General features: G+C 42.0%; 2 protein-coding genes across 3 annotated transcripts in view; one reads left to right on the top strand and one right to left on the bottom strand.

The window, feature by feature from the left end:
- The window catches only part of LOC129851361 (metalloproteinase inhibitor 4-like), a 94777-nt gene extending 85486 nt beyond the window's left edge, over positions 1–9291 (bottom strand). The window contains exon 1 of the mRNA XM_055917852.1: positions 8684–9291. Coding sequence (XP_055773827.1) covers positions 8684–8831 — 148 coding nt within the window. The 5' untranslated portion in view covers positions 8832–9291. The remainder of the gene's footprint in view (positions 1–8683) is intronic.
- LOC129851360 (synapsin-2-like) overlaps positions 1–23566 on the top strand; it is a 231378-nt gene that overhangs the window by 157606 nt on the left and 50206 nt on the right. For both annotated transcript variants that reach the window (XM_055917849.1, XM_055917850.1), the window contains exon 6: positions 21081–21143. In XM_055917849.1, the coding sequence (XP_055773824.1) occupies positions 21081–21143 (63 nt within the window). The remainder of the gene's footprint in view (positions 1–21080; positions 21144–23566) is intronic.

The following is a 23566-nucleotide window of genomic DNA, read 5'->3' as shown; positions in this document are numbered from 1 at the left end:
ACCATAGATAGATAATATAGATAGATACTGGAGAGAAAAAGAGTGAGAAAGAGGTATACTGTAGATAGATACTATAGATATATAGATACGGTAGATATATACCATAGATAGATAATATAGATAGATACTGTAGATAGATGTATAGATATATACTATAGATATATAGATACTGTAGATATATACCATAGATAGATAATATAGATAGATACTGTAGATAGATGTATAGATATATACTTTAGATATATAGATACTGTAGATATATACCATAGATAGATAATATAGATAGATACTGTAGATAGATGTATAGATATATACTATAGATATATAGATACTGTAGATATATACCATAGATAGATAATATAGATAGATCCTGGAGAGAAAAAGAGTGAGAAAGAGGTATACTGTAGATAGATACTATAGATATATAGATTGTATATATACTATAGATAGAATTCCTGTGCAGCGTAGATAGACGGTATCTGAAGTGGGTGTACCCTCTGAACATTGGTGCTTACATTTGTCAGATGAATGACAGATAGAGAGAGCAACATAAAACATGTCTGTCTTCATGTTAAGCCTGAGAACAAATGTATAAACTTCAAACTCAACAAATGAATCAGTGTCCTTGTCATGTTCACAAAGATGGGCTGTCAGAGCCTTTAAAGTAATGAAAATTAGTATGCAGAGTGTGAGCCTGGTCCTATAGAGATGGTAATGAAGCTGCAGATTGACATTCAGTAGTGTGTTACTGTTGCTTTCCCCCTGGTTTACCTCCAACTACTAGTCTACAGGGCTGTGTTGGTCTACAGGACTGTGTTAATCTACAGGGCTGTGTTAATCAACAGGGCTGTGTTAATCTACAGGGATGTGTTAATCTACAGGGCTGTGTTGGTCTACAGGGCTGTGTTGGTCTACAGGGCTGTGTTGGTCTACAGGACTGTGTTAATCTACAGGGCTGTGTTAATCTACAGGGCTGTGTTAATCAACAGGGCTGTGTTAATCTACAGGGATGTGTTAATCTACAGGGCTGTGTTGGTCTACAGGGTTGTGTTAATCTACAGGGCTGTGTTAATCTACAGGGCTGTGTAAATCTACAGGGCTGTGTTAGTCTACAGGGCTGTGTTAATCTACAGGGCTGTGTTGGTCAACAGGGCTGTGTTAATCTACAGGGCTGTGTTAATCTACAGGGCTGTGTTAATCTACAGGGCTGTGTTAATCTACAGGGCTGTGTTGGTCTACAGGGCTGTGTTGGTCTACAGGGCTGTGTTAATCTACAGGGCTGTGTTAATCTACAGGGCTGTGTTAATCTACAGGGCTGTGTTGGTCTACAGGGCTGTGTTAATCTACAGGGCTGTGTTAATCTACAGGGCTGTGTTAATCTACAGGGCTGTGTTAATCTACAGGGCTGTGTTGGTCTACATGGCTGTGTTGGTCTACAGGGCTGTGTTAATCTACAGGGCTGTGTTGGTCTACAGGGCTGTGTTGGTCTACAGGGCTGTGTTAATCTACAGGGCTGTGTTAATCTACAGGGCTGTGTTAATCAACAGGGCTGTGTTAATCTACGGGGCTGTGTTAATCTACAGGGCTGTGTTGGTCTACAGGGCTGTGTTAATCTACAGGGCTGTGTTAATCTACAGGGCTGTGATGGTCTACAGGGTTGTGTTAATCTACAGGGCTGTGTTAATCTACAGGGCTGTGTTAATCTACAGGGCTGTATTAAACTACAGGGCTGTGTTAATCTACAGAGCTGTGTTAATCTACAGGGCTGTGTTGGTCTACAGGGCTGTGTTGGTCTACAGGGCTGTGTTAATCTACAGGGCTGTGTTAATCTACAGGGCTGTGTTGGTCTACAGGGCTGTGTTAATCTACAGGGCTGTGTTAATCTACAGGGCTGTGTTAATCTACGGGGCTGTGTTGGTCTACAGGGCTGTGTTAATCTACAGGACTGTGTTGGTCTACAGGGCTGTGTTGGTCTACAGGGCTGTGTTAATCTACAGGACTGTGTTAATCTACAGGGCTGTGTTGGACTACAGGGCTGTGTTGGTCTACAGGGCTGTGTTGGTCTACAGGGCTGTGTTAATCTACAGAGCTGTGTTAATCTACAGGGCTGTGTTAATCTACAGGGCTGTGTTGGTCTACAGGGCTGTGTTAATCTACAGGACTGTGTTAATCTACAGGGCTGTGTTGGTCTACAGGGCTGTGTTTGTCTACAGGGCTGTGTTGGTCTACAGGGCTGTGTTAATCTACAGGGCTGTGTTAATCTACAGGGCTGTGTTAATCTACAGGGCTGTGTTGGTCTACAGGGCTGTGTTAATCTACAGGACTGTGTTAATCTACAGGGCTGTGTTAATCTTCAGGGCTGTGTTGGTCTACAGGGCTGTGTTGGTCTACAGGACTGTGTTAATCTACAGGGCTGTGTTGGTCTACAGGGCTGTGTTAATCTACAGGGCTGTGTTGGTCTACAGGGCTGTGTTAATCTACAGGGCTGTGTTAATCTACAGGGCTGTGTTAATCTACAGGGCTGCTTTAATCTACAGGGCTGTGTTAATCTACAGGGCTGCTTTAATCTACAGGGTTGTGTTAATCTACAGGGCTGTGTTAATCTACAGGGCTGTGTTAATCTACAGGGCTGTGTTAATCTACAGGACTGTGTCAATCTACAGGACTGTGTCAATCTACAGGGCTGTGTTGGTCTACAGGACTGTGTTAATCTACAGGGCTGTGTTGGTCTACAGGGCTGTGTTAATCTACAGGGCTGTGTTAATCTACAGGGCTGTGTTAATCTACAGGGCTGTGTTAATCTACAGGGCTGTGTTGGTCTACAGGGCTGTGTTAATCTACAGGACTGTGTTAATCTACAGGGCTGTGTTAATCTTCAGGGCTGTGTTGGTCTACAGGGCTGTGTGAATCTACAGGGCTGTGTTGGTCTACAGGGCTGTGTTGGTCTACAGGACTGTGTTAATCTACAGGGCTGTGTTGGTCTACAGGGCTGTGTTAATCTACAGGGCTGTGTTAATCTACAGGGCTGTGTTAATCTACAGGGCTGTGTTAATCTACAGGGCTGTGTTGGTCTACAGGGCTGTGTTAATCTACAGGGCTGTGTTAATCTACAGGGCTGTGTTAATCTACAGGGCTGTGTTGGTCTACAGGGCTGTGTTAATCTACAGGGCTGTGTTGGTCTACAGGGCTGTGTTAATCTACAGGGCTGTGTTGGTCTACAGGGCTGTGTTAATCTACAGGGCTGTGTTAATCTACAGGGCTGTGGTAATCTACAGGGCTGTGTTAATCTACAGGGCTGTGTTAATCTACATGGCTGTGTTAATCTACAGGGCTGTGTTGGTCTACATGGCTGTGTTAATCTACAGGGCTGTGTTAATCTACAGGGCTGGGTTAATCTACAGGGCTGTGTTAATCTACAGGGCTGTGTTAATCGACAGGGCTGTGTTGGTCTACAGGGCTGTGTTAATCTACAGGGCTGTGTTGGTCTACAGGGCTGTGTTGGTCTACAGGGCTGTGTTTGTCTACAGGGCTGTGTTAATCTACAGGGCTGTGTTAATCTACAGGGCTGTGTTAATCTACATGGCTGTGTTAATCTACAGGGCTGTGTTGGTCTACAGGGCTGTGTTGGTCTACAGGGCTGTGTTAATCTACAGGGCTGTGTTAATCTACAGGGCTGTGTTAATCTACAGGGCTGTGTTGGTCTACAGGGCTGTGTTAATCTACAGGGCTGTGTTAATCTACAGGGCTGTGTTAATCTACAGGGCTGTGTTAATCTACAGGGCTGTGTTGGTCTACAGGGCTGTGTTAATCTACAGGGCTGTGTTAATCTACAGGGCTGTGTTAATCTACAGGGCTGTGTTGGTCTACAGGGCTGTGTTAATCTACAGGGCTGTGTTGGTCTACAGGGCTGTGTTAATCTACAGGGCTGTGTTGGTCTACAGGGCTGTGTTGGTCTACATGGCTGTGTTAATCTACAGGGCTGTGTTAATCTACAGGGCTGGGTTAATCTACAGGGCTGTGTTAATCTACAGGGCTGTGTTAATCGACAGGGCTGTGTTGGTCTACAGGGCTGTGTTAATCTACAGGGCTGTGTTGGTCTACAGGGCTGTGTTGGTCTACAGGGCTGTGTTTGTCTACAGGGCTGTGTTAATCTACAGGGCTGTGTTAATCTACAGGGCTGTGTTAATCTACATGGCTGTGTTAATCTACAGGGCTGTGTTGGTCTACAGGGCTGTGTTGGTCTACAGGGCTGTGTTAATCTACAGGGCTGTGTTAATCTACAGGGCTGTGTTAATCTACAGGGCTGTGTTGGTCTACAGGGCTGTGTTAATCTACAGGGCTGTGTTAATCTACAGGGCTGTGTTAATCTACAGGGCTGTGTTAATCTACAGGGCTGTGTTGGTCTACAGGGCTGTGTTAATCTACAGGGCTGTGTTAATCTACAGGGCTGTGTTAATCTACAGGGCTGTGTTGGTCTACAGGGCTGTGTTAATCTACAGGGCTGTGTTGGTCTACAGGGCTGTGTTAATCTACAGGGCTGTGTTGGTCTACAGGGCTGTGTTAATCTACAGGGCTGTGTTAATCTACAGGGCTGTGTTAATCTACAGGGCTGTGTTAATCTACAGGGCTGTGTTAATCTACATGGCTGTGTTAATCTACAGGGCTGTGTTGGTCTACATGGCTGTGTTAATCTACAGGGCTGTGTTAATCTACAGGGCTGGGTTAATCTACAGGGCTGTGTTAATCTACAGGGCTGTGTTAATCGACAGGGCTGTGTTGGTCTACAGGGCTGTGTTAATCTACAGGGCTGTGTTGGTCTACAGGGCTGTGTTGGTCTACAGGGCTGTGTTTGTCTACAGGGCTGTGTTAATCTACAGGGCTGTGTTAATCTACAGGGCTGTGTTAATCTACAGGGCTGTGTTAATCTACAGGGCTGTGTTAATCTACATGGCTGTGTTAATCTACAGGGCTGTGTTGGTCTACAGGGCTGTGTTGGTCTACAGGGCTGTGTTAATCTACAGGGCTGTGTTAATCTACAGGGCTGTGTTAATCTACAGGGCTGTGTTAATCTACAGGGCTGTGTTGGTCCACAGGGCTAACAATTCTGTAGTACCTACAGGGCTAACTGACCTGTAGTAACTCTGTAGATAGACCCGTAGTAACTCTGTGGTTAGACCTGTAGTAACTCTGTAGTTTAGACCTGTAGTAACTCTGTAGTTAGACCCGTAGTAACTCTCTAGTTTAGACCTGTAGTACCTCTGTATTAACTCTGTAGTTAGACCTGTAGTAACTCTGTAGTTAGACCTGTAGTAACTCTGTAGTTTAGACCTGTAGTAACTCTGTAGTTTAGACCTGTAGTAACTCTGTAGTTAGACCTGTAGTAACTCTGTAGTTCAGACCTGTAGTAACTCTGTAGTTAGACCTGTAGTAACTCTGTAGTTTAGACCTGTAGTAACTCTGTAGTTTAGACCTCTAGTAACGCTGTAGTTTAGACCTGTAGTAACTCTGTAGTAACTCTGTAGTTTATACCTGTAGTAACTCTGTAGTTACACCTGTAGTAAGTCTTTAGTTTAGACCTGTAGTAACTCTGTAGTAAGTCTTTAGTTTAGACCTGTAGTAACTCTGTAGTTTAGACCTGTAGTAACTCTGTAGTTAGACCTGTAGTAACTCTGTAGTTAGACCTGTAGTATCTCTGTAGTTTAGACCTGTAGTAACTCTGTAGTTTAGACCTGTAGTAACTCTGTTGTTTAGACCTGTAGTAACTCTGTAGTTTAGACCTGTAGTAACTCTGTAGTTTAGACCTGTAGTAACTCTGTAGTAACTCTGTAGTTTAGACCTGTAGTAACTCTGTAGTTTAGACCTGTAGTAACTCTGTAGTTTAGACCTGTAGTAACTCTGTAGTAACTCTGTAGTTTAGACCTGTAGTAACTCTGTAGTTTAGACCTGTAGTAACTCTGTAGTTTAGACCTGTAGTAACTCTGTAGTAACTCTGTAGTTTAGACCTGTAGTAACTCTGTAGTTTAGACCTGTAGTAACTCTGTAGTTTAGACCTGTAGTAACTCTGTAGTTTAGACCTGTAGTAACTCTGTAGTAACTCTGTAGTTTATACCTGTAGTAACTCTGTAGTTAGACCTGTAGTAACTCTGTAGTTAGACCCGTAGTAACTCTGTAGTTAGACCTGTAGTAACTCTGTAGTTTAGACCTGTAGTAACTCTGTAGTTTAGACCTGTAGTAACTCTGTAGTTAGACCTGTAGTAACGCTGTAGTTTAGACCTGTAGTAACTCTGTAGTTTAGACCTGTAGTAACTCTGTAGTTTAGACCTGTAGTAACTCTGTAGTTTAGACCTGTAGTAACTCTGTAGTAACTCTGTAGTTTAGACCTGTAGTAACTCTGTAGTTAGACCTGTAGTAACTCTGTAGTTTAGACCTGTAGTAACTCTGTAGTAACTCTGTAGTTAGACCTGTAGTAACTCTGTAGTTAGACCTGTAGTAACTCTGTAGTTTAGACCTGTAGTAACTCTGTAGTTTAGACCTGTAGTAACTCTGTAGTTTAGACCTGTAGTAACTCTGTAGTTAGACCTGTAGTAACTCTGTAGTTACACCTGTAGTAAGTCTGTAGTTTAGACCTGTAGTAACTCTGTAGTTAGACCTGTAGTAACTCTGTAGTTTAGACCTGTAGTAACTCTGTAGTTTAGACCTGTAGTAACTCTGTAGTTTAGACCTGTAGTAACTCTGTAGTAACTCTGTAGTTTAGACCTGTAGTAACTCTGTAGTTTAGACCTGTAGTAACTCTGTAGCTAGACCTGTAGTAACTCTGTAGTTACACCTGTAGTAAGTCTGTAGTTTAGACCTGTTGTCCTAAAAACACAAAAACACTGACTCATTTTGGGTTCTGGGTGTTCTCATGGCCTAGATCTCATTTTGGTGTCTTTAGTCTTGAAAACAGACCTATTTTCATCACTGTTGCCTGGTGACTCAGACAGAATTCTTCCGCTGCTCTATTGTTCGCTTCAGTCTCCAGTCTGAGACTGCCATCATGGTAGTCGTTTGTCTTAACGTCAAAATGAGAGGTGTTGTATAAAACAAAGTCATCAGCAATTGGATCATCTCTGACCTATCAGATTATCAAAGCCAATGACAAACTGTCGCTTTACCCATGTGTATTCTGGCTTTGACCAGCCCCGTCAGTTTCTGGGGACAATCAGAACTGCTAGAATTTTTTCCATTCTAGAAATCGTCAGGGAGGTACTCGGATCCAGATACATTGCGGAGAAGAAACTAACGTCTATGTGCATGGCATAGCATTTGTCCAGAGCAAAGAGTTTGTGTAGCCAGGCAACACTTTCTTTCTCCACATAAAGATGAAATCACCAGAACGCTTGTGGCAGAGAGCTCTCCCCTCTACAGTTATCGCTACTGGGCTGTATTGCAGAGTATGTTATCCATCTCAAGACAAACCCTTCAATCTAGCTTCAATCTAGTTCAGGGGACCCAGAGTCAAACTGAACTGTTGGTTTTGGCAGAGAGAGAGACCGTTGTTTTCAGAGCAGTTTGATGCTGTGGGTGGGCCTTCTGACTTTGATTGGATTTTAGAGTGCATGTGAGAGTGCACATGAGAGTACACGTGAGAGTAAACGAGTGCACTTACTTAATATTTTTGAATGTGGCCATTTCCTCTAAGCTAAAACCATTTGATCAGATTCAATTAGGATGTTCCTGTGCTGTTAGTAGTATCCAACAAAACCAATAATAGAGATAGATTAGCTTTCCTTGTAACAATCAGCCTGTTAAATCCAAATGTCTGATGCACAACAGTTTTCATAATAATAATAGTAGCTAGTAGTGTTGTCTCACAGCGATTCAACAAAGGAAAGCAGAGAAAGACTCAATCACGGACAGTCTTACTGACAGTTGTTGCTGCTTTGCGTGATGTATTGTTGTCTCTACCTTCTTGCCCTTTGCTGTTGTCTGTGCCCTATAATGTACGTACCATGTTGTGTTGCTACCATGTTGTTGTCATATTGTGTTGCTACCATGCTGTGTTGTTGTCTTAGGTGTCTCTTTATGTAGTGTTGTGTAGTGTTGTCGTGATGTGTGTTTTGCCCCATCCCCACAGGAGGCCTTTTGCCTTTTGGTAGGCTGTCATTGTAAATAAGAATTTGTTCTAGTTAAATATAGGTCAAATAAAATAAAGAGAAAGACCATAGATTAGTCTAGATACTGGAAACACCAAACCCTCCTGTCTCTGTAGTCTAGATACTGGAAACACCAAACCCTTCTGTCTCTGTAGTCTAGATACTGGAATCACCAAACCATTCTGTCTCTGTAGTCTAGATACTGGAAACACCAAACCATTCTGTCTCTGTAGTCTAGATACTGGAAACACCAAACCCTTCTGTCTCTGTAGTCTAGATACTGGAAACACCAAACCCTTCTGTCTCTGTAGTCTAGATACTGGAAACACCAAACCCTTCTGTCTCTGTAGTCTAGATACTGGAAACACCAAACCCTTCTGTCTCTGTAGTCTAGATACTGGAAACACCAAACCATTCTGTCTCTGTAGTCTAGATACTGGAAACACCAGCCAGTCTTCACCTGCACTCCCTGGATGTATATCATCCTCCCAGACCAACACACCTGGCTAAATGAAGGTGTAAACAGACCTCTACATGGATAAACATACCTATCTCTGCGCTGCAGAAGTGTTGCTGGGGGTGGGCTGGGTTGCAGCTGCATGCTTCCACCAGGTGTTCCAGCCTGAGGGCCAGCAGCAGGGTCAGGGTCAAGGCCAGGGGGGTCAGGGACACACAGCCAGGCAGGGGGATGCCCATCTCTCTCTCTCACCGACCAGAAAGAGTCCTCTCTCCAGATCAGCGCCTTCTTTTTCCGCTTCCCTGGTCCCTCTTGTAGAAGAGATTCTGTCAGAGAGACTGACCTGTCTAACCTGGAAATCTATAGAGATCAGCTGTCTGTTGAGATCTGTCCCACTTATTCTGGTCCTGACTGGATTTCCCCTGGAGGATCAACACAGTATCAATCTATTTCATCTATCAGTCCTGTATGAGAGATGGTTGCTAGAGAATCAACCTCGCTACTACTGACTGTTATGTTCAGAATCTGCTGCTACCACCACTGTCTGTCTCCTTTTCAGACTCACTCTTTCACACGCTCTCTCTCTCTCTCTCTGAATCCTTAGAGGGTGAGACTGGGAACCTCTATATCTCTGTCTGTCTCTTTTTCAGACTCACTCTTTCACACACGCTCTCTCTCTCTAAATCCTTAGAGGGTGAGACTGGGAACCTCTTATGTACCCTACATCTTCGGACCGCCTACCTCCTCCTCCCCTCTTCTCCCTCCCTCCACTCCTCCCCTCCACCCCTACCAGGCAGCAGTGAGTGAGTGTATTCAGTCACCAGCTCAGTTTGTGCCTCAGTTAAAAACACCAGTAGAAGAACAACTCTGACAATGGGAAAGTAGACCAGGAGAACTGCAGCTTGTTTTGAAGCATAGGAAGTGACTGATGGCGCTGTGTGAGTTGTTTTAATGAGACCTAGATTACAGTCTGGAACACGTTTTGGATCTTTGTAGTTCAGCTGTGGCGCTGAAATGTAGTGTTACAGTTGAGAGGAGATTTCATCTGTTGTCTTGGAGGTTCACAGCTTGATTATTATGCTGGACATGAGCCCTCGATATGTTGTGGACACTAGTGGAGCCTCTGTGTGACGGTGGCAGCAACACACCTACTCTCCTGTCTCAGGTTATTAACCATGAGCACATCCTCACTGATACACAACAAAACATTGATAGATGTAACTTTCATTTGGTTCTGTTTGCATACAATATCTCTTGTGGTTTATTGCACTACATCGAACTCTGTCACATATACCTGCTCCCCAGCCTGTTTAGTCATATACCTGCTCCCCAGCCTGTTTAGTCATATACCTGCTCCCCAGTCTGTTTAGTCATATACCTGCTCCCCAGTCTGTTTTATCATATACCTGCTCCCCAGCCTGTTTAGTCATATACCTGCTCCCCAGCCTGTTTAGTCATATACCTGCTCCCCAGTCTGTTTAGTCATATACCTGCTCCCCAGTCTGTTTAGTCATATACCTGCTCCCCAGCCTGTTTAGTCATATACCTGCTCCCCAGCCTGTTTAGTCATATACCTGCTCCCCAGTCTGTTTAGTCATATACCTGCTCCCCAGCCTGTTTGTCATATACCTGCTCCCCAGCCGGTTTTATCATATACCTGCTCCCCCAGCCTGTTTAGTCATATACCTGCACCCCAGCCTGTTTAGTCATATACCTGCTCCCCAGCCTGTTTGTCATATACCTGCTCCCCAGCCTGTTTATCATATACCTGCACCCCCAGCCTGTTTAGTCATATACCTGCTCCCCAGCCTGTTTAGTCATATACCTGCTCCCCAGCCTGTTTAGTCATATACCTGCTCCCCAGTCTGTTTAGTCATATACCTGCTCCCCAGCCTGTTTAGTCATATACCTGCTCCCCAGTCTGTTTAGTCATATACCTGCTCCCCAGCCTGTTTAGTCATATACCTGCTCCCCAGCCTGTTTAGTCATATACCTGCTCCCCAGCCTGTTTAGTCATATACCTGCTCCCCAGCCTGTTTAGTCATATACCTGCTCCCCAGCCTGTTTAGTCATATACCTGCTCCCCAGCCTGTTTATCATATACCTGCACCCCCAGCCTGTTTAGTCATATACCTGCTCCCCAGCCTGTTTAGTCATATACCTGCTCCCCAGTCTGTTTAGTCATATACCTGCTCCCCAGTCTGTTTAGTCATATACCTGCTCCCCAGCCTGTTTAGTCATATACCTGCTCCCCAGTCGGTTTAGTCATCTACCTGCTCCCCAGCCTGTTTAATCATATACCTGCTCCCCAGCCTGTTTAGTCATATACCTGCTCCCCAGTCTGTTTAGTCATATACCTGCTCCCAAGCCTGTTTAGTCATATACCTGCTCCCCAGCCTGTTTAGTCATATACCTGCTCCCCAGTCTGTTTAGTCATATACCTGCTCCCAAGCCTGTTTAGTCATATACCTGCTCCCCAGCCTGTTTAGTCATATACCTGCTCCCCAGCCTGTTTAGTCATATACCTGCTCCCCAGTCTGTTTAGTCATATACCTGCTCCCCAGTCTGTTTAGTCATATACCTGCTCCCCAGTCTGTTTAGTCATATACCTGCTCCCCAGCCTGTTTAGTCATATACCTGCTCCCCAGCCTGTTTAGTCATATACCTGCTCCCCAGTCTGTTTAGTCATATACCTGCTCCCCAGCCTGTTTAGTCATATACCTGCTCCCCAGCCTGTTTAGTCATATACCTGCTCCCCAGCCTGTTTATCATATACCTGCTCCCCAGCCTGTTTAGTCATATACCTGCTCCCCAGCCTGTTTAGTCAATATACCTGCTCCCCAGTCGGTTTAGTCATCTACCTGCTCCCCAGCCTCTTTAATCATATACCTGCTCCCCAGCCTGTTTAGTCATATACCTGCTCCCCAGTCTGTTTAGTCATATACCTGCTCCCAAGCCTGTTTAGTCATATACCTGCTCCCCAGCCTGTTTAGTCATATACCTGCTCCCCAGCCTGTTTAGTCATATACCTGCTCCCCAGCCTGTTTAGTCATATACCTGCTCCCCAGCCTGTTTAGTCATATACCTGCTCCCCAGCCTGTTTAGTCATATACCTGCTCCCCAGCCTGTTTAGTCATATACCTGCTCCCCAGCCTGTTTAGTCATATACCTGCTCCCCAGCCTGTTTAGTCATATACCTGCTCCCCAGCCTGTGAGTTGACTCATTCACACAGCAGTGTTTAGCCTCTATGGTAAAATATCAACTGGCCCTGGTTTTTATCTCTATGGTTACCAACCCTTAGTAAACCTCTTGGGGAAAATGTGTTTGACCAGATACAATGCTATTTCACAGTAAACAGATGGACAACAGACTTTCAGCTTCTAGGGAAGGACATTCAACAAGCACAGCACTTAGGGAAATGACTGATGACTGGCTGAGAGAAATTGATGTTAAAATGATTGTGGAGGATGTTTTGTTAGATTTCAGTGCAGCTTTTGACAATAATGATCATAGTCTGCTTCTGGAAAAACGTGTGTGTTATGACTTTACACCCGCTGCTATAATGTGGATAAAGAGTTACCTGTCTAACAGAACACAGAGGGTGCTATTTAATGGAAGCCTCTCCAACACAATCCAGGTAGAATCAGGAATTCCCCAGGGTAGCTGTTTAGGCACCTTGCTTTTTAAATTTTTTACTAACGACATGCCACTGACTTTGAGTAAAGCCAGAGTGTCCATGTATGTGGATGACTCAACACTATACATGTCAGCTACTACAGAGACTGAAATGACTGCAACACTCAATAAAGAGCTGCAGGTAGTTTCAGAGTGGGTGGCAAGGAATAAGTTATCCCTAAATATTTCTAAAACTAAAAGCACTGTATTTGGAACAAAACACTCACTAAACCTTAAACCTCAACTAATAAATAACATAGAAATTGAGCAAGTTGAGGTGACTAAACTGCTTGGAGAAACCCTAGATTGTAAACTGTCCTTTGTCAAAACATATTGATACAGTAGTAGCTAAGCTGGGGAGAAGTCTGTCCATAATAAAGCGATGCCCTGCCTTAACAACACTATCAACAAGGCAGGTCCTACAGGCCCTAGTTTTGTCGCACCTTGACTACTGTTCAGTCATGTGGTCAGGTGCCACAAAAAAAGGACTTAGGAAAATTGCAATTGTCTCAGAACAGGGCAGCACGGCTGGCCCTTGGATGAACACAGAGAGCTAATATTAATAATATGCATGTCAATCTCTCCTGGCTGAAAGTGGAGGAGAGATTGACTTCGTCACTGCTTTTATTTATGAGAGGTATTGACATGTTGAATGCACCGAGCTGTCTGTTTGAACTACTGGCACACAGCTATGTATTAAAATGGTATAAACTGCCTTAATGTTGCTGGACCCCAGGAAGAGTAGCTGCTGCCTTTGTACCAGCTAATGGGGATCCATAATAAACCCCAGGAAGAGTAGCTGCTGCCTTGAGAGGAACTAATGGGGATCCATAATAAACCCCAGAAAGAGTAGCTGCTGTCTTGGCAGGAACTAATGGGGATCCATAATAAACCCCAGGAAGAGTAGCTGCTGCCTTGGCAGGAACTAATGGGGATCCATAATAAACCCCAGGAAGAGTAGCTGCTGCCTTTGTACCAGCTAATGGGGATCCATAATAAACCCCAGGAAGAGTAGCTGCTGCCTTGACAGGAACTAATGGGGATCCATAATAAACCCCAGGAAGAGTAGCTGCTGCCTTGACAGGAACTAATGGGGATCCATAATAAACCCCAGGAAGAGTAGCTGCTGCCTTGACAGGAACAAATGGGGACCCATAAGAAAACCCTAGGAAGAGGAGCTGCTGCCTTGGCAGGAACTAATGGGGACCCATAATAAACCCCAGGAAGAGTAGCTGCTGCCTTGGCAGATACTAGTGGGGATCCATAATAAACCCCAGGAAGAGAAGCTGCTGCCTTTGTACCAGCTAATGAGGATCCATAATAAATACATATACAAATGGTTAAATATCTACTAGCCCTGGTGTGTCTCTATGGTTAAATATCTACCAGCCCTGGTGTCTCTCTATGGTTAAATATCTACTAGCCCTGGTGTGTCTCTCTATGGTTAAATATCTACTAGCCCTGGTGTGTCTCTATGGTTAAATATCTACTAGCCCTGGTGTGTCTCTCTATGGTTAAATATCTACTAGCCCTGGTGTGTCTCTATGGTTAAATATCTACTAGCCCTGGTGTGTCTCTCTATGGTTAAATATCTACTAGCCCTGGTGTGTCTCTCTATGGTTAAATATGTACTAGCCCTGGTGTGTCTCTCTGGTTAAATATCTACTAGCCCTGGTGTGTCTCTCTGGTTAAATATCTACTAGCCCTGGTGTGTCTCTATGGTTAAATATCTACCAGCCCTGGTGTCTCTCTATGGTTAAATATTTAATAGCCCTGGTGTGTCTCTCTATGGTTAAATGTCTACTAGCCCTGGTGTGTCTCTCTATGGTTAAATATCTAATAGCCCTGGTGTGTCACTATGGTTAAATATCTACTAGCCCTGGTGTGTCTCTCTATGGTTTAATATCTAATAGCCCTGGTGTGTCTCTCTATGGTTAAATATCTACTAGCCCTGGTGTTTATCTCTATGGTTAAATATCTAATAGCCCTGGTGTGTTTCTCTGGTTAAATATCTAATAGCCCTGGTGTGTCTCTCTGGTTAAATATCTACTAGCCCTGGTGTGTCTCTATGGTTAAATATCATATAGCCCTGGTGTTTATCTCTCTGGTTAAATATCTACTAGCCCTGGTGTGTCTCTATGGTTAAATATCTACCAGCCCTGGTGTCTCTCTATGGTTAAATATCTACTAGCCCTGGTGTGTCTCTCTATGGTTAAATATCTACTAGCCCTGGTGTGTCTCTATGGTTAAATATCTACTAGCCCTGGTGTGTCTCTCTATGGTTAAATATCTACTAGCCCTGGTGTGTCTCTATGGTTAAATATCTACTAGCCCTGGTGTGTCTCTCTATGGTTAAATATCTACTAGCCCTGGTGTGTCTCTCTATGGTTAAATATCTACTAGCCCTGGTGTGTCTCTCTGGTTAAATATCTACTAGCCCTGGTGTGTCTCTCTGGTTAAATATCTACTAGCCCTGGTGTGTCTCTATGGTTAAATATCTACCAGCCCTGGTGTCTCTCTATGGTTAAATATTTAATAGCCCTGGTGTGTCTCTCTATGGTTAAATGTCTACTAGCCCTGGTGTGTCTCTCTATGGTTAAATATCTAATAGCCCTGGTGTGTCACTATGGTTAAATATCTACTAGCCCTGGTGTGTCTCTCTATGGTTTAATATCTAATAGCCCTGGTGTGTCTCTCTATGGTTAAATATCTACTAGCCCTGGTGTTTATCTCTATGGTTAAATATCTAATAGCCCTGGTGTGTCTCTCTGGTTAAATATCTACTAGCCCTGGTGTTTATCTCTATGGTTAAATATCTAATAGCCCTGGTGTGTTTCTCTGGTTAAATATCTAATAGCCCTGGTGTGTCTCTCTGGTTAAATATCTACTAGCCCTGGTGTGTCTCTATGGTTAAATATCATATAGCCCTGGTGTTTATCTCTCTGGTTAAATATCTAATAGCCCTGGTGTGTCTCTCTGGTTAAATATCTACTAGCCCTGGTGTGTCTCTATGGTTAAATATCTAATAGCCCTGGTGTGTCTCTCTATGGTTAAATATCTACTAGTCCTCGTGTGTCTCTATAGTTAAATTTCTAATAGCCCTGGCGTATCTCTATGGTTAAATATCTAATAGCCCTGGTGTCTCTCTATGGTTAAATATCTACTAGCCCTGGTGTGTCTCTCTGGTTAAATATCTAATAGCCCTGGTGTGTCTCTCTGGTTAAATATCTAATAGCCCTGGTGTGTCTCTATATGGTTAAACATCTAATAGCCCTGGTGTGTCTCTCTGGTTAAATATCTAATAGCCCTGGTGTGTCTCTCTGGTTAAATATCTACTAGCCCTGGTGTGTCTCTCTATGGTTAAATATCTACTAGCCCTGGTGTGTCTCTATGGTTAAATATCTACTAGCCCTGGTGTTTATCTCTATGGTTAAATATCTACTAGCCCTGGTGTGTCTCTATGGTTAAATATCTACTAGCTCTGGTGTTTATCTCTATGGTTAAATATCTACTAGCCCTGGTGTGTCCCTCTATGGTTAAATATCTACTAGCCCTGGTGTGTCTCTCTATGGTTAAATATCTAATAGCCCTGGTGTGTCTCTCTATGGTTAAATATCTAATAGCTCTGGTGTGTCTCTCTGGTTAAATATCTAAAGCCCTGGTGTCTCTCTATGGTTAAATATCTACTAGCCCTGGTGTGTCTCTATGGTTAAATATCTAATAGCCCTGGTGTGTCTCTCTATGGTTAAATATCTAATAGCCCTGGTGTGTCTCTATGGTTAAATATCTACTAGCCCTGGTGTGTCTCTATGGTTAAATATCTAATAGCACTGGTGTGTCTCTCTGGTTAAATATCTAATAGCCCTGGTGTCTCTCTATGGTTAAATATCTACTAGCCCTGGTGTGTCTCTATGGTTAAATATCTAATAGCCCTGGTGTGTCTCTATGGTTAAATATCTAATAGCCCTGGTGTGTGTCTCTGGTTAAATATCTACTAGCCCTGGTGTGTCTCTCTGATTAAATATCTAATAGCCCTGGTGTGTCTCTCTGGTTAAATATCTACTAGCCCTGGTGTGTCTCTCTATGGTTAAATATCTAATAGCCCTGGTGTGTCTCTCTGGTTAAATATCTACTAGCCCTGGTGTCTCTCTATGGTTAAATATCTAATAGCCCTGGTGTGTCTCTATGGTTAAATATCTACTAGCCCTGGTGTGTCTCTATGGTTAAATATCTAATAGCACTGGTGTGTCTCTCTGGTTAAATATCTAATAGCCCTGGTGTCTCTCTATGGTTAAATATCTACTAGCCCTGGTGTGTCTCTATGGTTAAATATCTAATAGCCCTGGTGTGTCTCTCTATGGTTAAATATCTAATAGCTCTGGTGTGTCTCTCTGGTTAAATATCTAAAGCCCTGGTGTCTCTCTATGGTTAAATATCTACTAGCCCTGGTGTGTCTCTCTATGGTTAAATATCTAATAGCCCTGGTGTGTCTCTCTATGGTTAAATATCTACTAGCCCTGGTGTCTCTCTATGGTTAAATATCTAATAGTCCTGGTGTGTCTCTATGGTTAAATATCATATAGCCCTGGTGTGTCTCTCTGGTTAAATATTTACTAGCCCTGGTGTGTCTCTCTATGGTTAAATATCTAATAGCCCTGGTGTGTCTCTCTATGGTTAAATATTTACTAGCCCTGGTGTGTCTCTCTGGTTAAATATCTACTAGCCCTGGTGTGTCTCTTTGGTTAAATATCTACTAGCCCTGGTGTGTCTCTCTGTGGTTAAATATTTACTAGCCCTGGTGTTTATCTCTCTGGTTAAATATCTACTAGCCCTGGTGTGCCTCTATGGTTAAATATCTAATAGCCCTGGTGTGTCTCTCTGGTTAAATATCTACTAGCCCTGGTGTGTCTCTCTGGTTAAATATCTACTAGCCCTGGTGTGTCTCTATGGTTAAATATCATATAGCCCTGGTGTTTATCTCTCTGGTTAAATATCTAATAGCCCTGGTGTGTCTCTCTGGTTAAATATCTACTAGCCCTGGTGTGTCTCTATGGTTAAATATCTAATAGCCCTGGTGTGTCTCTCCATGGTTAAATATCTACTAGTCCTCGTGTGTCTCTATAGTTAAATATCTAATAGCCCTGGCGTATCTCTATGGTTAAATATCTAATAGCCCTGGTGTCTCTCTATGGTTAAATATCTACTAGCCCTGGTGTGTCTCTCTGGTTAAATATCTAATAGCCCTGGTGTGTCTCTCTGGTTAAATATCTAATAGCCCTGGTGTGTCTCTAAATGGTTAAACATCTAATAGCCCTGGTGTGTCTCTCTGGTTAAATATCTAATAGCCCTGGTGTGTCTCTCTGGTTAAATATCTACTAGCCCTGGTGTGTCTCTCTATGGTTAAATATCTACTAGCCCTGGTGTGTCTCTATGGTTAAATATCTACTAGCCCTGGTGTTTATCTCTATGGTTAAATATCTACTAGCCCTGGTGTGTCTCTATGGTTAAATATCTACTAGCTCTGGTGTTTATCTCTATGGTTAAATATCTACTAGCCCTGGTGTGTCTCTATGGTTAAATATCTACTAGCCCTGGTGTGTCTCTCTATGGTTAAATATCTAATAGCCCTGGTGTGTCTCTCTATGGTTAAATATCTAATAGCTCTGGTGTGTCTCTCTGGTTAAATATCTAATAGCCCTGGTGTCTCTCTATGGTTAAATATCTACTAGCCCTGGTGTGTCTCTATGGTTAAATATCTAATAGCCCTGGTGTGTCTCTCTATGGTTAAATATCTAATAGCCCTGGTGTGTCTCTATGGTTAAATATCTACTAGCCCTGGTGTGTCTCTATGGTTAAATATCTAATAGCACTGGTGTGTCTCTCTGGTTAAATATCTAATAGCCCTGGTGTCTCTCTATGGTTAAATATCTACTAGCCCTGGTGTGTATCTATGGTTAAATATCTAATAGGCCTGGTGTGTCTCTATGGTTAAATATCTAATAGCCCTGGTGTGTGTCTCTGGTTAAATATCTACTAGCCCTGGTGTGTCTCTCTGATTAAATATCTAATAGCCCTGGTGTGTCTCTCTGGTTAAATATCTACTAGCCCTGGTGTTTATCTCTATGGTTAAATATCTACTAGCCCTGGTGTGTCTCTATGGTTAAAATCTACTAGCTCTGGTGTTTATCTCTATGGTTAAATATCTACTAGCCCTGGTGTCTCTCTCTGGTTAAATATCTACTAGCCCTGGTGTGTCTCTCTGATTAAATATCTAATAGCCCTGGTGTGTCTCTCTGGTTAAATATCTACTAGCCCTGGTGTGTCTCTCTATGGTTAAATATCTAATAGCCCTGGTGTGTCTCTCTGGTTAAATATCTACTAGCCCTGGTGTCTCTCTATGGTTAAATATCTAATAGTCCTGGTGTGTCTCTATGGTTAAATATCATATAGCCCTGGTGTGTCTCTCTGGTTAAATATTTACTAGCCCTGGTGTGTCTCTCTATGGTTAAATATCTAATAGCCCTGGTGTGTCTCTCTATGGTTAAATATTTACTAGCCCTGGTGTGTCTCTCTGGTTAAATATCTACTAGCCCTGGTGTGTCTCTTTGGTTAAATATCTACTAGCCCTGGTGTGTCTCTCTGTGGTTAAATATTTACTAGCCCTGGTGTTTATCTCTCTGGTTAAATATCTACTAGCCCTGGTGTGCCTCTATGGTTAAATATCTAATAGCCCTGGTGTGTCTCTCTGGTTAAATATCTACTAGCCCTGGTGTGTCTCTCTGGTTAAATATCTAATAGCCCTGGTGTGTCTCTATGGTTAAATATCATATAGCCCTGGTGTGTCTCTCTCTGGTTAAATATCTAATAGCCCTGGTGTGTCTCTATGGTTAAATATCTACTAGCCCTGGTGTGTCTCTCTATGGTTAAATATCATATAGCCCTGGTGTGTCTCTCTATGGTTAAATATCTACTAGCCCTGGTGTGTCTCTCTATGGTTAAATATCTACTAGCCCTGGTGTGTCTCTCTGGTTAAATATTTACTAGCCCTGGTGTGTCTCTCTATGGTTAAATATCTACTAGCCCTGGTGTGTCTCTATGGTTAAATATCTACTAGCCCTGGTGTGTCTCTCTATGGTTAAATATCAAATAGCCCTGGTGTGTCTCTATGGTTAAATATTTACTAGCCCTGGTGTGTCTCTCTATGGTTAAATATCTACTAGCCCTGGTGTGTCTCTCTATGGTTAAATATCTACTAGCCCTGGTGTGTCTCTATGTTTAAATATCTAATAGCCCTGGTGTGTCTCTATGGTTAAATATCTAATAGCCCTGGTGTGTGTCTCTGGTTAAATATCTACTAGCCCTGGTGTGTCTCTCTATGGTTAAATGTCTACTAGCCCTGGTGTCTCTCTATGGTTAAATATCTACTAGCCCTGGTGTGTCTCTCTATGGTTAAATGTCTACTAGCCCTGGTGTCTCTCTATGGTTAAATATCTAATAGCCCTGGTGTGTCTCTATGGTTAAATATCTACTAGCCCAGGTGTGTCTCTCTATGGTTAAATATCTACTAGCCCTGGTGTGTCTCTCTGATTAAATATCTTATAGCCCTGGTGTGTCTCTCTGGTTAAATATCTACTAGCCCTGGTGTGTCTCTCTATGGTTAAATATCTAATAGCCCTGGTGTGTCTCTCTGGTTAAATATCTACTAGCCCTGGTGTCTCTCTATGGTTAAATATCTAATAGCCCTGGTGTGTCTCTATAGTTAAATATCATATAGCCCTGGTGTGTCTCTCTGGTTAAATATTTACTAGCCCTGGTGTGTCTCTCTATGATTAAATATCTACTAGCCCTGGTGTGTCTCTCTATGGTTAAATATTTACTAGCCCTGGTGTGTCTCTCTGGTTAAATATCTACTAGCCCTGGTGTATCTCTATGGTTAAATATCTACTAGCCCTGGTGTGTCTCTCTATGGTTAAATATTTACTAGCCCTGGTGTGTCTCTATGGTTAAATATCTACTAGCCCTGGTATATCTCTCTATGGTTAAATATCTACTAGCCCTGGTATGTCTCTCTCTGGTTAAATATCTACTAGCCCTGGTGTGTCTCTCTGGTTAAATATCTACTAGCCCTGGTGTGTCTCTCTATGGTTAAATATCTAATAGCCCTGGTGTGTCTCTCTGGTTAAATATCTACTAGCCCTGGTGTCTCTCTATGGTTAAATATCTAATAGCCCTGGTGTGTCTCTATGGTTAAATATCATATAGCCCTGGTGTGTCTCTCTGGTTAAATATTTACTAGCCCTGGTGTGTCTCTCTATGGTTAAATATCTACTAGCCCTGGTGTGTCTCTCTATGGTTAAATATTTACTAGCCCTGGTGTGTCTCTCTGGTTAAATATCTACTAGCCCTGGTGTATCTCTATGGTTAAATATCTACTAGCCCTGGTGTGTCTCTCTATGGTTAAATATTTACTAGCCCTGGTGTGTCTCTCTGGTTAAATATCTACTAGCCCTGGTGTGTCTCTATGGTTAAATATCTAATAGCCCTGGTGTGTCTCTCTATGGTTAAATATCATATAGCCCTGGTGTGTCTCTATGGTTAAATATTTACTAGCCCTGGTGTGTCTCTATGGTTAAATATCTACTAGCCCTGGTGTGTCTCCTGGAGCAACATGGTTACATTCAGTCAGTCAGTCTGCCAGTCAGCCAATCAGTTATTCAGTCATTCATTCAGTCAGTCAGCAAATCAATTGTTCAATCAGTCAGCCAGCCAGTCATTCAGCCAGTCAGTCATTCCAACATGTCTTCTCTTTCAGATCTCCATGCCCTCTTTCCCTGTGGTGGTGAAGATAGGACACGCACACTCTGGAATGGGAAAGGTAATGTACATGTACACATGTGCCATTTATAAATAATATCCAAATACATATAAATACATTGTAACGGTCCTGACCTGTTTTATGTTGTTTTTGTATGTGTTTTAGGTCAGGGCATGTGTTTTGGGTGGGCAGTCTATGTTACCTGTTTCTATGTTGGTTTTGGTTGCCTGGTATGGCTCTTAATTAGAGGCAGGTGTTTTGCGTTCTCCTCTAATTAAGAGTCATATTTAGGTAGGGTGTTCTCACTGTTTGTTTGTGGGTGATTGTCTCCTGTCTTCCGTGTCTGTATGTTATTTCGTACCACACGGGACTGTTTCGGTTTATGTAGTCTGTTTCCTATTCGTGCGTTCTTCGTGTCTATGTAAGTTCTCATGTTTAGGTCAGTCTACGTCGTTTGTTGTTTTGTATCATTTCAAGTGTAGTTCGTGTTCGTTTTTCGTCTTGTTTAATAAATATGTGTTCAAACTTCTCTGCGCCTTGGTTCCCTCAATACTCCTCCTTTTCCGAAGATGGAGAGGAGGAGGATCGCCGTTACATACATGTCATTTATATATAACGTCCAAATACATATAAATATATACCATTTATATATAATGTCCAAATAGATATAAATAAATGTCATTTATATGTAATGTCCAAATACATATAAATATATGTCATTTATATGTAATGTCCAAACACATATAAATACATGTCATTTATATATGTTCAAATACATATAAATATATACCATTTATATATAATGTCCAAATACATATAAATACATGTCATTTATCTATAATGTCCAAATACATATAAATATATACCATTTATATATAATGTCCAAATACATATACATAAATGTAATTTATATATAATGTCCAAACACATATAAATACATGTAATTTATATATGTCCAAATACATATAAATATATATCATGTCCAAATACATATAAATATTTATATTATATATATATATTATATTATATTTATATATATTTACCATTTATATATAATGTCCAAATAAATATAAATACATGTCATTTATATATAATGTCCAAATACATATATGTCATTTATATATATATATATATTTTACCTTTATTTAACTAGGCAAGTCAGTTAAGAACAGATTCTTATTTTCAATGACGGCCTGGGAATAGTGGGTTAACTGCCTTGTTCAGGGGCAGAACGACAGATTTTTACCTTGTCAGCTCAGGGATTCGATCTTGCAACCTTTCGGTTACTTGTCCAACGCTCTAACCACTAGGCTACCTGCCGCCCTGGTATAATGTTATGTTACAGCCTTTTTCTAAAATGGATTAAACAGTTATTTTTCCCCTCATCAATCTACACACAATACCCCAAAATGACATCACAATACCCCAAAATGGCATCACAATACCCCAAAATGACAAAGCAAAAAGAGGTTTTTAGAAATTTTGACAAATGTATAAAAATAAAAAACTGAAATATCACATTTACATAAGTATTCAGACCCTTTACTCAGTACTTTGTTGAAGATCATAGCCTTGAGTCTTCTTGGGTATAACGCTTCAAGCTTGGTACACCTGTATTTGGGGAGTTTCTCCCATTCTTCTCTGCAGAACCTCTCAAGCTCTGTCAGGTTGGATAGGGAGCGTCACTGCACAGCTATTTTCAGGTCTCTCCAGAGATGTTCGATCAAGTTTATTTCATCAAGTTTATTTTATTTTATTTAGCCCTTCGTACATCAGCTAATATCTCGAAGTGCTGTACAGAAACCCAGCCTAAAACCCCAAACAGCAAGCAATGCAGGTGTAGAAGCACGGTGGCTAGGAAAAACTCCCTAGAAAGGCCAAAACCTGGGAAGAAACCTAGAGAGGAACCAGGCCTTTTTTATTTTTATTTTTATTGTATTTTTATTTATTTTTTTGAAAGGAATTTAATTCCTAAACTACTTTCACAATGAAAGCTGTGGAGATCAGTTTAGTTCAACCCAGAATAAAATATCTTTACAAAACAAGCAGAGAAATATATAAAATATACCAGCTGACATGCACTGTCAACTATGGGACCTTATATAGACAGGTGTGTGCCTTTCCAAATCAAGTCCAATCAATTGAATTTACCACAGGTGGACTCCAATCAGGTTGTAGAAACATCTCAAGGATGATCAATGGAAACAGGATGCACCTGAGCTCAACTTAAAGTCTCATAGCAAAGGGTCTGAATACTTATGGAAATAAAGTATTTCTGTTTTCTTTCACTTTGTCATTATGGGGTATTGTGTGTAGATTGCTGAGGATGTTTTAAATATTTGATCAATTTTAGAATAAGGCTGTAACATAACAAAATGTGGAAAAAGGGTCTGAATACTGTCAGAATGCCCTGTTTACACAGAACACGAGGAACACCGGATCTTAAAGGGTCTGAATACTGTCAGAATGCCCTGTTTACACAG

Source organism: Salvelinus fontinalis, chromosome 3 (genome assembly GCF_029448725.1).
Source record: "Salvelinus fontinalis isolate EN_2023a chromosome 3, ASM2944872v1, whole genome shotgun sequence".
In the NCBI taxonomy this organism is placed as follows: domain Eukaryota; kingdom Metazoa; phylum Chordata; class Actinopteri; order Salmoniformes; family Salmonidae; genus Salvelinus; species Salvelinus fontinalis.
This window is presented reverse-complemented; position numbering and strand designations above follow the sequence as displayed.